The sequence below is a fragment of the Thermobia domestica genome, chromosome 10 (genome assembly GCF_964235325.1).
Source record: "Thermobia domestica chromosome 10, izTheDome1.hap1.1, whole genome shotgun sequence".
NCBI lineage: Eukaryota > Metazoa > Arthropoda > Insecta > Zygentoma > Lepismatidae > Thermobia > Thermobia domestica.
The window spans coordinates 180,667,593-180,680,411 of record NC_137463.1 but is presented as its reverse complement, the minus strand read 5'-3'; the positions used below and the strand labels follow the sequence as shown (position 1 = coordinate 180,680,411).

General features: G+C 34.3%; 1 protein-coding gene across 3 annotated transcripts in view; it reads right to left on the bottom strand.

Annotated features, from left to right (window-relative positions):
• The window catches only part of LOC145662862 (brefeldin A-inhibited guanine nucleotide-exchange protein 3), a 266,740-nt gene that overhangs the window by 223,491 nt on the left and 30,430 nt on the right, over nt 1–12,819 (bottom strand). For all 3 annotated transcript variants that reach the window (XM_081728801.1, XM_081728803.1, XM_081728802.1), the window contains exons 11-12: nt 7,142–7,491; nt 2,807–2,914 (exon numbers count right to left, since the gene is read on the bottom strand). In XM_081728801.1, coding sequence (XP_081584927.1) covers nt 2,807–2,914; nt 7,142–7,491 — 458 coding nt within the window. The remainder of the gene's footprint in view (nt 1–2,806; nt 2,915–7,141; nt 7,492–12,819) is intronic.

Here is a 12,819-nt window from a genome sequence, read left to right as displayed (position 1 = left end):
TCTTATAAGGCCAAAGCTTACTGCTATATGTCGCATAAAAACTGCGCTACGTCGAACAATATTACACTGAGCTCGTTATCTGGATGATACAGTTCACATTAACAACTAACACTCAATACTTCCAATTCTTTGAGTATATTGACACAAGATAATATGGCATAACTTTGTATCCTTATAATTCCTAAATATATATATATATATATATATATATATATATATATAGTGGCGGATCCAGGATATGATCAGAGGAGGAGCTAAACCATAGTTTGCCGCTTTATCCAATGTAAAACAGGATAGAAGTCCATTTTATCCAGTGTATACCTGAGGGTCAAGGGGGGCTATAGCCCCTATAGCCCCCCCCCCTTGGATCCGCCCATATATATATATATATATATATATATACAGTATGACGCTAAATTCGTTGTACAAAAGCAGAGGAGTGATTCCTGAGAGTAAAACAAACAAAAAAAGTTCCAATAAACAGGGCGAAAACCCCATCGTTTACAGGCTGCCGAAAACATAAAAAAATTAATTCTAAAGGTCCATAGCTCCAAAACTATGGGATCTACTGTAGTCGGGTCAAGACTTCACTTAGGAACTAATATGTGCTCTATCTAAAAGTACATGTTTCAGAATCCTAAGGTACTCACGCAACAAATTTTATGAAGGTAGTTGGAGAGTACGGTACGGCCCGTAGTCAAACTCCCTCTATAAAAATTGTTGTGGAAACACCTCAGGATTCTGAAACACGCATTTTTTGGATAGGGCATGTACTAGTTCCTAAGTGAAGTCTAGACCCGACTACGGTAGGTCCCATAGTTTTGGAGCTATGAACCTTTAAAATTCATTCTTTCATGTTTTTGGCAGCCTATAACACGTTGGGGTTTTCGCCCTATGTTTATTAGAACTTTTTTTGTTTGTTTTACTCTTAGGAATCACTCCTCTGCTTTTGTACAACGAATTTAGCGCCATACTCTCTCTATATATATATATATACCGGGTGCGTCATTTATAATGTCAAACCTTGATGACGGAGAAACCAAAAGAGAGAGAGAAGCGAAACTTTGCACAAAGAAACTATACAAAGGGGCACATTGGTAGACGTATTATTTGACATCACCGGATGAACAGCGTTGCCAACCCAATATAAAGTTATGATTTTTAAAATGGAACGACCTAAATTGTATTTCATAACTGAATTCAACACTAAAAAGGAAGACGAAAGATATGCCACCCACAGGTCAGTGTTGCAAACTTCTCGAGAAATAACGTTAAATATGTGTTACATTTAAACGTCTTTTGCACACACAGGGAGTGAGGTACACACTAGTTTTGCACAATAATTTAAATATTGGCCAGAACTGTTTAAATTGATACCAAGTTTAGATGGGTCCGTTAAACAGTGTTGACATTACAGAAAAGACAAAAGTCGAGTTTGAATATGGTGCAATAACTCGAAAAAGGCATAAGTACATTACGGTTTAAAATTTATAAGACAATTTGGTATGTCATAAGAAGCATTCTCACGTTTATTTGAAGTCGATAAGTCAAGTACTTACCGAGATATTCGGAATTTTGTAAACGCTGACAACGTTACCAACTTCTACAGCGCAAAATTCTCAGTTTTTACAAAATTCCAAATATCTCGGTAAGTACTTGACTTATCAACTTCAAATAAACGTGAGAAATACAATTTAGGTCGTTCCATTTAAAAAATCATAACTTTATATTGGATTGGCAACACTGTTTATCCGGTGATTTTAAATAATACATCTACCAATGTGCCCCTTTGTATAGTTGCTTCGTGCAAAGTTTCGCTTCTCTCTCTCTCTTTTGGTTTCTCCGTCATCAAGATTTGACATTATAAATGACGCACCCGGTATATATACATATATATATGTGTGTGTGTGTATAAATGGATGCTTGTGTGTACGTAGGTATGTGTGTTCCAGCATAGCTCTGAAACGCCAACAGCAATTTCAAACTTGGTGTGCGGGTGAGACACTCCTAGCATCCCTAAGAGTGGCAAGTAAAATAATCGAAAACGACCGATAGTGAATAGTGAGAGTTAGGTTGCCATTTAAGTCTAACTTCAGCTCTAGCAGTATGCGAGTGAGAAAGAATGAAAAATAAAATGTCCAAAATGATCAATTAATGTAGAATTCATAGCTAAGGGAATTCTACATTAATCACAGTGCAGGGTCAGGGGAAACGGTTGACCCGTTTGAAATTACCTCTGAAACATAGTACGCACCTCAAGTGGGTTTTTATCATGTCACTTTGATAAAGGCTTATTCTAGAGAAGAAGGGTGTTTCAAAATTTATGCTAAATGTAGAGTATCTTATGGATTTTTATCATTATTTTTCATTGAAACGCGTATCCTAAAGGAAAAGTGGATTGTAACATTTTCCATAAATCTAATCTCCACGTGCAAAGAACGGGCATTTCTGCTAGTAATAAAATATAAATAAATAATCTAAAATAAGACAACTATATTACTTATTTAGAGATCCACAAATCATATTCTCTTTGAACTATAATTCGGAATTCAGCAAATTGTGGCACTTTTCTTTAGTACTTGCTCCAGAGCCCAAACTCGTGCCACAGGTTAGAAAGTTCTACTTTAAAATGTAATCACACTGTTTATTACTAAGAACTGTGAAATCTAGGGGGGGGGGGGGATCATATTTGATAGCATCAAAGCATTTTCTGGATTTGATCATGATTGTGACCATACCTTATCATCTGTTTATTACTTAAAATATTACTGTAATTTACGAAATAACTAAAATAAAGGCTACTTACTTGACCTATTCTAATATCATTTTCGTGAAGTGTTTTAGGCACTTTCCCAATTCTAATAGCTTCTTCTTCTTGTAACTGCCGTTCTGCTTCCATCAAAAATTTATTCAACTACAACAAATAAATACAACATAAATGTTTACTATGTCCCAGTAATAATATTCTTTACTTAGAAAAGTAATTTCAAAACATGACATGCTCATAGGATGAAAAAGCAAATTGCAATAGTTTCCGATTTATAATGCGAAAATCCATGTGTTGTATAATTATATTTGTTTCATAATACATAAAACAGCTTATTAAACCAATATTTTACATACAGCTTTGCAAATGCAGGTCTTACACATAAAAATTAAATAATAAAACAGCATTTAATCTGAGAGATTTGTTTTGTAAATGCCGCATATCACCTACCAAAAATTACAAAGCCCAAAAAAAGATGTTTTAAAAACATTATACTATTTTGCCCAATCTTCTAGGAATAATCTGAAAGTTCACAAATCCTATTTATCTTTTTTTTATGTGAATAAGAAAAAGACTGGCAAAAATAGCTTAAAGCGGCACCATGCGTCAACACCCCTAACCTTTCAATCACGCATAATGGCAAATCTTTTACTTCGTAACGAATGCAATTAGAACTGGACGAAATAATGCGAATTGTTTCGTTTAGAATGTACCTAGTAACATTATTTGGTTAGTTTATTACCAGAATTTAAGCTGCACACTTTTCTCTTTCTTTTTAAAATGCAATTTAGGATGAAATTTTGCTAAAATCTTATTTATAATAGAAAAACATGTTAGACTACGAGTAATACTAATGCATAGCATATAACCCTGCTTAAGATATGTGTAACGTTGGTTGTAGAAATACATCGGGTACAAGAAGCTCTCAGTTAGTCATGCTAATTCGTTATAGTAACACACTATGTTAATAGATGTCACTACTTGCTGAAATGTTTTGTAGAAGGAAGTCCTTTGATCACTACATCCAAAATATAGAATGGAGTTTGGACTAGCGGTTTAAAAAAAAAAAAAAAAAAAAAATCCATGTATAGAATTAGAGCTTTTATTTAATCACGATTTTAACCTATAGTGTTCAGCAGTACCAAGGCAGAAGACTTGGGTGTAAGTAGTGGTGTTTACTTCGAATACACAATTGGATGATTTTCAAAATATGTCTTCATTTGCACTCGTATATTTGCAATGAAAGTATCAATTACTTTTACTGTAGTAGATTTCTTAACTCATTTACTTTAAATTTTCAAAACATACATTACAGTTCCAAACTAATAAAAAAATATCTAATTTTCCAAAAATACCGTATTGGCCTAAATTATAGAACGACCCTGAATATGTACGACCCCAAGTTTTTGAATGGACAACTTTACCAATGTAAAGCCTTCTAAGATTAAAATCAAATCTTGATTGCACATTTTTTAGTGCTAATTATTCCATCTTAAGTACTCGATTCGTATACTTGAACTGATTTGGGTACCCCGTGGACGCGTAGTCAGGGTTCACATTTGTTTGGTGAACACGAATTCCTTGACTTTTCCAGGTTTTCCAGGTCATAATTTACAAATTTTCACGTCTATATATAATGTAAAAAAAAAAAAGGAACTATATTTTTCCCGATTAGCAGGTTCCTCATATATATATATATATATATATATATATATATATATATATAACAACTGCTGTTTTTCCAGCGACTATTTAATTCTTGTGGCTGACCTTTGACTTTGTATTTGCCTGTGACCTTTGACCTCATATTACTATTGAGCGTTCTTTGCTTGTTCTGTTGCTTCATTTTGATGTTTAACGTGTTTTGATACGGACATTGTGTTGTTTTCAGTGTATTCAAATGGGTTCTCAAGGTGTCCTGTGACCTTGATCTGACTGTGACCTCTGACATTGACACTTGATTGACACATATTTCGTCGGCTTGTGACGTGGAATCATACCACACAGCTTTTTCTTTGTTACCACTTCAATTTACGTTTTTTCAGGCTCTTTCAGAATTTACCATTGCAGTCCTATAAGGAAATAATCGAAATTTGATCTTTGACCCTATATCTCTTCAATCTTTAGTACAAGTGACATGCTTCTATGGCGAAACAAAACTTATGTCCTTCGTCTAAAGTTACACCAAATTGCACGGGTTTACTTCCTACACTTCTGCACAGTGAACAAATGAAATTGACACACGAATTAATCAACCCTCTGTATATATATATAGTGTGTGTGTGTATAGATAAGACTTCCAAAACAAACTATTTTTTTTTCTAAAATATCTCCTATCAAATACCCGGGTAAGACGAAAAGAAAAATGGGACCTGAGAAGTAAAAATTCATACTTGAAATTCTCTGACTTATCTAATTTTTTTTTTTTATTTATTTTTTTTTTCTGCTTTTAATGAAATTTCTTGACTTTCCGGGATTTTTTACGAGTAAGCTGAATTCACTGACCCTTCGAGGTTTTCCAGGTTGGTAGGAACCCTGAAACTGAAATTAATAACAAATTTTAGCCATCGATCAAATCCAATCATAATGACCCCACTGCCATTACCTATATCCTGTATGCGTCTGACCTTGACGAGCCACGCAACGTCACACACAGTTGTATGAGAGTGATACAAATGGTAGTCCTGTGTGATGAAATCACCTTTTTAAAGTGTAAAAGAACAGGTTACGGTTATAATACGAGTACTGTCTTTATATTAAAATACATGTTACATTCAGGATAATAGTGTATAAAACTTCCTTATTACTTATAAATAGAGGAAATTTCAATTTCAATAAAATTTTCAGGTTAAATCCTAATTACGACTGTTACAGTACTGAATTAATATATTAAATTTATGTAATAATAATGTACTTTATACACGTACTTGTGTTAGTTTAGCCACAGTTGCATAATTATCACGTTGGGTATTAATTGTTTTCCTCTCTTCCATTCATGGAAAGCTCCGTTGAAAATGTAAAATTTTGAATAATCGAATTCTTTATATTTGAGTTGATCTTTAGGGTTACAAGAATAGATTATTTTGGTAAATAAGTTAAATGGCATAGGAATCACCTTTACATGGTATTTAAAAATAAACTCAACTACTCTATGGTTTAAGAAAACCGAAGATCTGCTGCCGAAAAAAAAAAAAAAAAAAAAAAAAAAAACTCTCTATTAGGGATACGATTTTTAGGTGCATAATTTTTCTTTTAGAGCAAAAACGAGCTCTTCGAAATTACCGATGTTTCAAATGTTTAATCCAATTCGAAATACAGATAATTTTCCCCTTTTTGGGTCCTTTTTCCTAAATCTGCCTCTCCAATCCCCTTTTCTCTTCTTTTACTATTTTCTAGATTTCATTGAAGATTTCCCACCATCGTGGATCGAGTGTATTATTTTCTAGGCGAGAACTTGGATACAATTAAGCAATTTCTGCTTCCTCTGGGACTGAACACCGCAGGTGCATTTTTAAGGCGCAACAACTTCTTCATCCAGAGAAGATTCATGAATTGCGAGTAGAACTGTTTTATATCTAAGGTTACAAATTTGATGGGTGTTGTTAAAAAAATGGACCTCCACCACTTAGAAAACGAACAGTGGGCTATCTACTTCCATAAGGCAAGAGTTAAATCGTTTTGTGAAAGAAAAGTTTGAGGTTAGTCTTCGTAAGAACCAATTTGACACGACACACGTACAGAGTTGCAATTCCAACCGAATACGAAATTTGCCCCACTGGTCTGTAGACAAGAAAAGAGGCTTTAACATCTACAAAGACGATTTATCTCTAAACACAAACACGCCTATGCTTAACAGTTTAGAGATGCTTAATGTTCTTAAATACAACAGCTTTATGTTTTTCTTCCTAATATAGGCATGTAGTAGTATATATTACAGAGAGAGGTACGTAGTTTATCTGATATTGTTTTCAATTAGATAAAAAGACAGCTGTCAAAACAAATAAGGAACAACAGAGACTTTTTTTTACGATTTGTTTTAGCGCTGTTTCCTTTCCTTTTTCTCCCTATGAAAACTGTCCCTAAAAATCCTAACTCTGTATGTAATTCTAAACATTAACCAACCTTTGCTTCCTCAAAATGAACTCAGCCCCCATGAGGGTTTGAAAAATATGCCTGAAGATGTTTACACTAACTACTCTACTATCCTATTGATACGTTTTTCTCCCTACTCATCTTTTTCACGTTCTTATATGTAGATAATCTACCATCAATTGGAACTAGTAACAACTTTAATACATTTTGTGTTTCTTGGGTATAGTTATAAATAAAATAATAATAAATACATCATAGTATGAAATATATGACAGAATTTACCTCACTATCTTCATTTTCAAAGCCTTCCTCTGGTCCTTCTGTATCACCAGAAGAATCACTTTCACAACCCCATTCTTTCTTGTCACTCTGCTCCGCTCTCTTCTTACGTTTTCCTTTTTTTGTTTTCGATCTAGGTACTACATCGACAGTTGAATCGTTGAAACTGGATTCATCATCAGCACCTCTTTCGATTCCACTGCTGTCTGTATCCACATCGCTTCCAATATCTGCAGCCCTTTCAGCGTCATTTGACTCGCCTCCATTCAACTCTGCCAGCATTTCCCGTTCCTTTTCGATTCGCTCTTGGTAGTTCTTCGGAAGTCTCGCTAAAGATTGGTATGTTAATGGTCCTATTGATAGAAATAGTAAGGCAAGTAAGTATTAATTGATTTAATTTCAGCACGACCTAGAAATCAGATAAGTCTAAAACAAGAAAATCGACTGTGATTACACATTGAGTTATAAATGAAATTAAATGAAATCTTTGAGTTCTATGTCCGTGGTTATGCCGGTTAGGCTAAAGGAGATGGTGATGATGAGAAATGAATGAAATAGTGAAAGAAAGTGGGAGGAAACGGGAGAACCCCGGGCAAACCCACGCACAGGGTGTTTGTCCACCACAAAGTTTACTTGGTGGGAGGAGGGTTTGAACCCGGGACCCCATGCACCAGACGTGAACGCTCTACCACTGAACCACCGCGGCCCCCACATATTGAGTTGTATTTAAATTGCAAAACATTAAAGCTAATGTATTGCAATCATGCAATATTCTATTCTTCGACACGTACAAACACATTCAAAACAACTACAATTTTCAACTGATTAGACACATAGATACATGATCAGTTTCTAAAGTAAATTCTCTGTCCTGTGCAAAGGAACTCACACCCAAACCATTAAAACTCAACCGAAGTTGTTCTCTTTTCAACTTAAAAGTTTCCTTTATCCAATCTAAGAACACATATTTTCACTTAGTTTGCAAATGTAACACGGACAAAATTTATGTATCTTTTTTTACTTCATTGTTTCATCCTTCGTTTTCATTTTTCGAATAACAACAGTGACAGTGTCGCCAACAAACGGAAATTATTGTTATGATATTTGAGCATTCTACACTTTCAAAAGTAATAATTTATAAGCCATTATGCAGCCATAGGAAAGGTTCGTTAGATGGCTCAAAATTGAACAACTAACTCCTGAAAATCAATCAGAGAGAATCTGAGATGAAGTAATCACACGTTGGAAGAGGAACTAACTACTGGGTCCACAACGTTGAGCACGATATTGCATAAACATAATAATAATAATAATAATAATAATAATAATAATAATAATAATAATAATAATAATAATAATAATAATAATAAAATCAGCTACTTTTTGGGTGCCACAATTGCTGACGACGAAGAGAAGAAAATTATCAAAGACGGATATGTGGAAGTTCAAAACTATTGTCTGAAGTGAATGCAAGCTATCAAACATATTGTACCACTTCGATCCTGGAAACAAGCACCAATCAATATCCTGGATCTATGAAGGATGTCACAGATCGCGAAACCATAAGTATCGAGTGAAAAAAGTAGTTGCTGTTTCATTTCCTCAAGATCAGGTCATGAAAGTGTTTTCGTTGAAACACACGTACAAAAATGCTGCTTCACCACAACAGTATGAAGCACATACACATACAACTACTGATGTGAAATTGTAAAATGCAAAACTCTTTCTCTTCCCCACTGAAAGTCCTTTTACAACTTTATTTTTTTAGTTCTACATCCCATGATTATGCTATGGAATTCGAAGCCTCGAAAACATCCCTTGCTATTATCAGTCTAATGCCTTTGACCATGCTAGCTAATTCACCATACAAGTGGTCAGTCTGCCACCTGACGATCGAATAACATCTGCTTTTTGAAACTGTGGATGTGTTCAAGTATACTTTGCAAAATATTCGATCACTATGAAAGTTGTATTTCTCACAGAATGTTTTGTTATCGTTAAAATAATTTTTAAATGTCCTCACAAGTATCTGATAAGTTGAATCTAGTTTCGATACAGTCATCTTTCATATGGTTATCTATTTAACTAAGGATCATTCCAGATAATCTGATACGATACAGTGGCGAAGAGTGGTAAAAGGCCCTGAGGCCCGGCCTACCCATTTATTATCAGAAATTATAATTCATTAATTTTCCTTCAGCAGAATGTAAGATAATTTTCTAAGTTCAAAAATATTTTATTGTCGGATAAAGAAATCGTGGTTCTTAGCGGGAAGTTGAACGATCTTCATTCTACTCAAGAAATCTCGCGGGAAAATGTGTTGGTAATAACCTGCAAGAGAGACCGTCCTTAGCGCTTATCGACTTTCGTTTCCCATTTGTATACAATGTTTACCTCGAGTTTACGACTGCCTTTCACTCCGATTCGATATGTCAAACAAATAAAGAGCAAAAACACGTGAGGCCCCATTCCGTATCAACTTCACTTAGTTTTGCAGACTTCAACGCAATGCAAAAGCTGAAACAAGCAATTGTAAGTGCTGTACCTTACACAAACTAAAAAACCCTTTTTGCATTGTGTTGACGCAAACCTGTACGAAATTAAGACTCATGATCTTTATTACAGATGAGTGGAACAGACTATGTTTTTGAAATTTGAAGCTTTTTTTATCATTTGTAAAAGTGAACGAGAAAAAATGCCTCAGTTGTCAGAGAATATAGTTAAACTTGATGTTGTACACACACTGTGCAACAACATAAAACGTTAATTTGTGACTTTGCTGCGATTCATTCGTTGTTATAAAGGTCAACAAAGAGGACTGAGCTATTGAGAGAATAAAGTTTCCATCATCTCCATCCGATCACGCGCAGTTGAAACAATTAAATCGCACTTCGGCGAATTAAGATCAGATATGAGTCACATACGTGAATTTGAGTACGATTATTGGGATACGCATCCAATAAGTGCTGCCGATGGTGTACAATCAGGGTTGATATGTTTAAAACAAAATGTTTAAAACATATTTAAAACGAGGGCTGTTGTTTTATTCAGTTTATTTTAAACGTTTTAAACAAATTGTTTTAAACGTGTTTTTTTTTCGATGGTGGTTGAACATGTTTAAAACAACTAAAATATCAGATTAAGTTAATTTAATTTTCTAACAAACAACCCATCCTCCGCAGGATTTGTGCATAGAGTAAATTACAAGCAGAGTTATATTCTTATTATAACAGCAATTACTGAATGAAATTCTGCACATCAGTGTGCGTATAACTAAACCAACAGAAATTCAAGTGAAGTATTTGAACATTTCTTAATTTCCAAGAATAACGGAAGTTAAACACAATATACACTATTCTAAGATCCAAATTCACAAATTCAAAACTTGGGTATTTTTTGATCACTATCATTTCCATAATAATGAACAGTTCTCACATCATAAGCTAGAAGAAATGCTCTGACAAATACAATACAACTCAGAAAAGACCAGTGACTAGCCTACAAGGAGCAAATGATATACTCGTATTTTAACTAAACAGTTTTCAAGATACATCTCTATCTGCAACATGGGTAGCTAATAATGATTAATGTCTACGGCATAACAACACAATTAACTCGAGACGCCCGCCAGGGATTTTAACAAAATGGTAGACTCTCGCGTTCGGGGCTCTGGTACCCCCCTAATTATCACAGAGTCATGAGTTATACACCATTGGAAAGCTTATAGACCACAAATTCCAATGAGGTAACATTCGTGAAATTTCCGCCATATTCGTAGAAAAAGAGCAGACATAAAAAATCATTAAAAATATAAAAATATTGACTTTACAGGGCCCTGGCAACCCTTGCAGCCACCCTACGCTGACAAAATGATGAATGTGTAGGCCACATACTTGTGACAATAATGTAAGAAATGGTAGCCATTGCTGCCATTGCGTAATGAATTCGTTTTATGTAGGAAATATTTAAAAATATATATATGCACAGAAAACATTCATTGAATTAGACATTCTCTCCCTTCCCCCACTAGTACCACGTCCATATGCAAATCATTTTTGCTGCACACATGTATACGAACAATAAGTATGCTTCTAGACCACTTCAGTGAAATGTATCTTGTGTTATATGGGACCGTCCCGAAAATAAATGTTAACCAAATTTGACCCCCTCTTCCTCTATAAACAACAATTACACATACAGGTTACTATGATGTAGGGGACTATCTCTCTCATTGCTTCATATACCAATTTTTATGGATGTACCACAAAGGGGGGAGGAACACCCGCCAAAACTGAAAAAAATTTGATGAAAAATTTAAAAAAACGAACTTCATCCTCCCTTTATCGGCCGTACATACGTACCCCTATATACATAAAATGCAACTGACGGAAAGCTTCATCCCTCAAAAATACTTCGGTACCAAATCATCTTTCTACCTTAATTACGGACTGAGCTATTGATGTTTGTTGTAAAAATAAATGTAATTTAGGTTAAAAAAAAAGAAAAAAAAAAACTCCAAAAGTTGGCTAACTTTGCCCTCTCCTTTCTCCCTCATATAAGCAAGAAGTACAAATACACGATATTACCATGTAGTGGCCTACTTCATTGCTTCACGTACCAATTTTTATGAATCTATTCCCCAAGCGGGGGAATGCCCCCCAAAAATCTGTTAAAAAAAAAAAAAAAAACACGATATTTACCCTCCTCCCATATACATAAAATGCACACCAGCAAAGCTGCATCTTTCAGGAATAAATTGATACCAAAACCATCTTTCAGCCTTAATTTGAGGTTTAAGACTGAGCTATTGAGGTTTAAAGCCCTGACACGCAATTACGTCAATGGGCGTTTAAAGATTAAGAATGCAGACGACCAGTAGAACGTAACACAAAGAAACTAAACTACATATTCCGTGAACGGAGATCGGGAAAAATCCCGATTTCTTTCTCCGGAATTGAACATTTGGGCGGATTGAGATTAGAGAAGTTCCCGAAATTTGATCTAGCACTTGAATATAGATGGCAAGTAATACCTAAGAGTGTAAAAATGTAATATATATGCCTATTTAGATTATTGTTTTAAACAAAATAAACATTTTAAACATGTTTTTTTTTTTGTTTAAAACAAAGTACTTTGTATTAAACGTTTAAAACGTTTTAAACAAAAAACATGTTTTAAACATAAAAACCGTTCTTTTTGTTTTTTTTAAACATGTTTTTTTTTCAACCCTGTGTACAATTGCGTTTAAATTCATGTGCCTTTGTCTATTTGTTGTGTTTCTGTAGTAAAATATTTACGTCTACCGAAAATCTGTTTCTTATTTTGCAAAAAGAGAGATGTACTTCTGATGTCAGACTGTGCTGCAAAGGAGTCATGCAAACATTGTCTGCGTCCAGAAGAGACTGTGTTTGAGTTATTAAGACAAAAGTTTCTTGCAGAAGTCTCCTGTAAAATTATGCATACACTTATAGTTAAGATGAAAACTAGTTTTCGTAATTTGTTCTCTTGGGAACTTGTAGAACTACTTGATTGTGAACAGTTCCAGGATTACAGAACTGATATTTCTTAGGAAGAAACTTTAAAAAATCATCTTAAACTGTATCCCATTTTCGACGTTGATGAATTTCGGAATGAACTAACGATCATTTACTACGACGAAAATAAATATCTTAGATTTATTA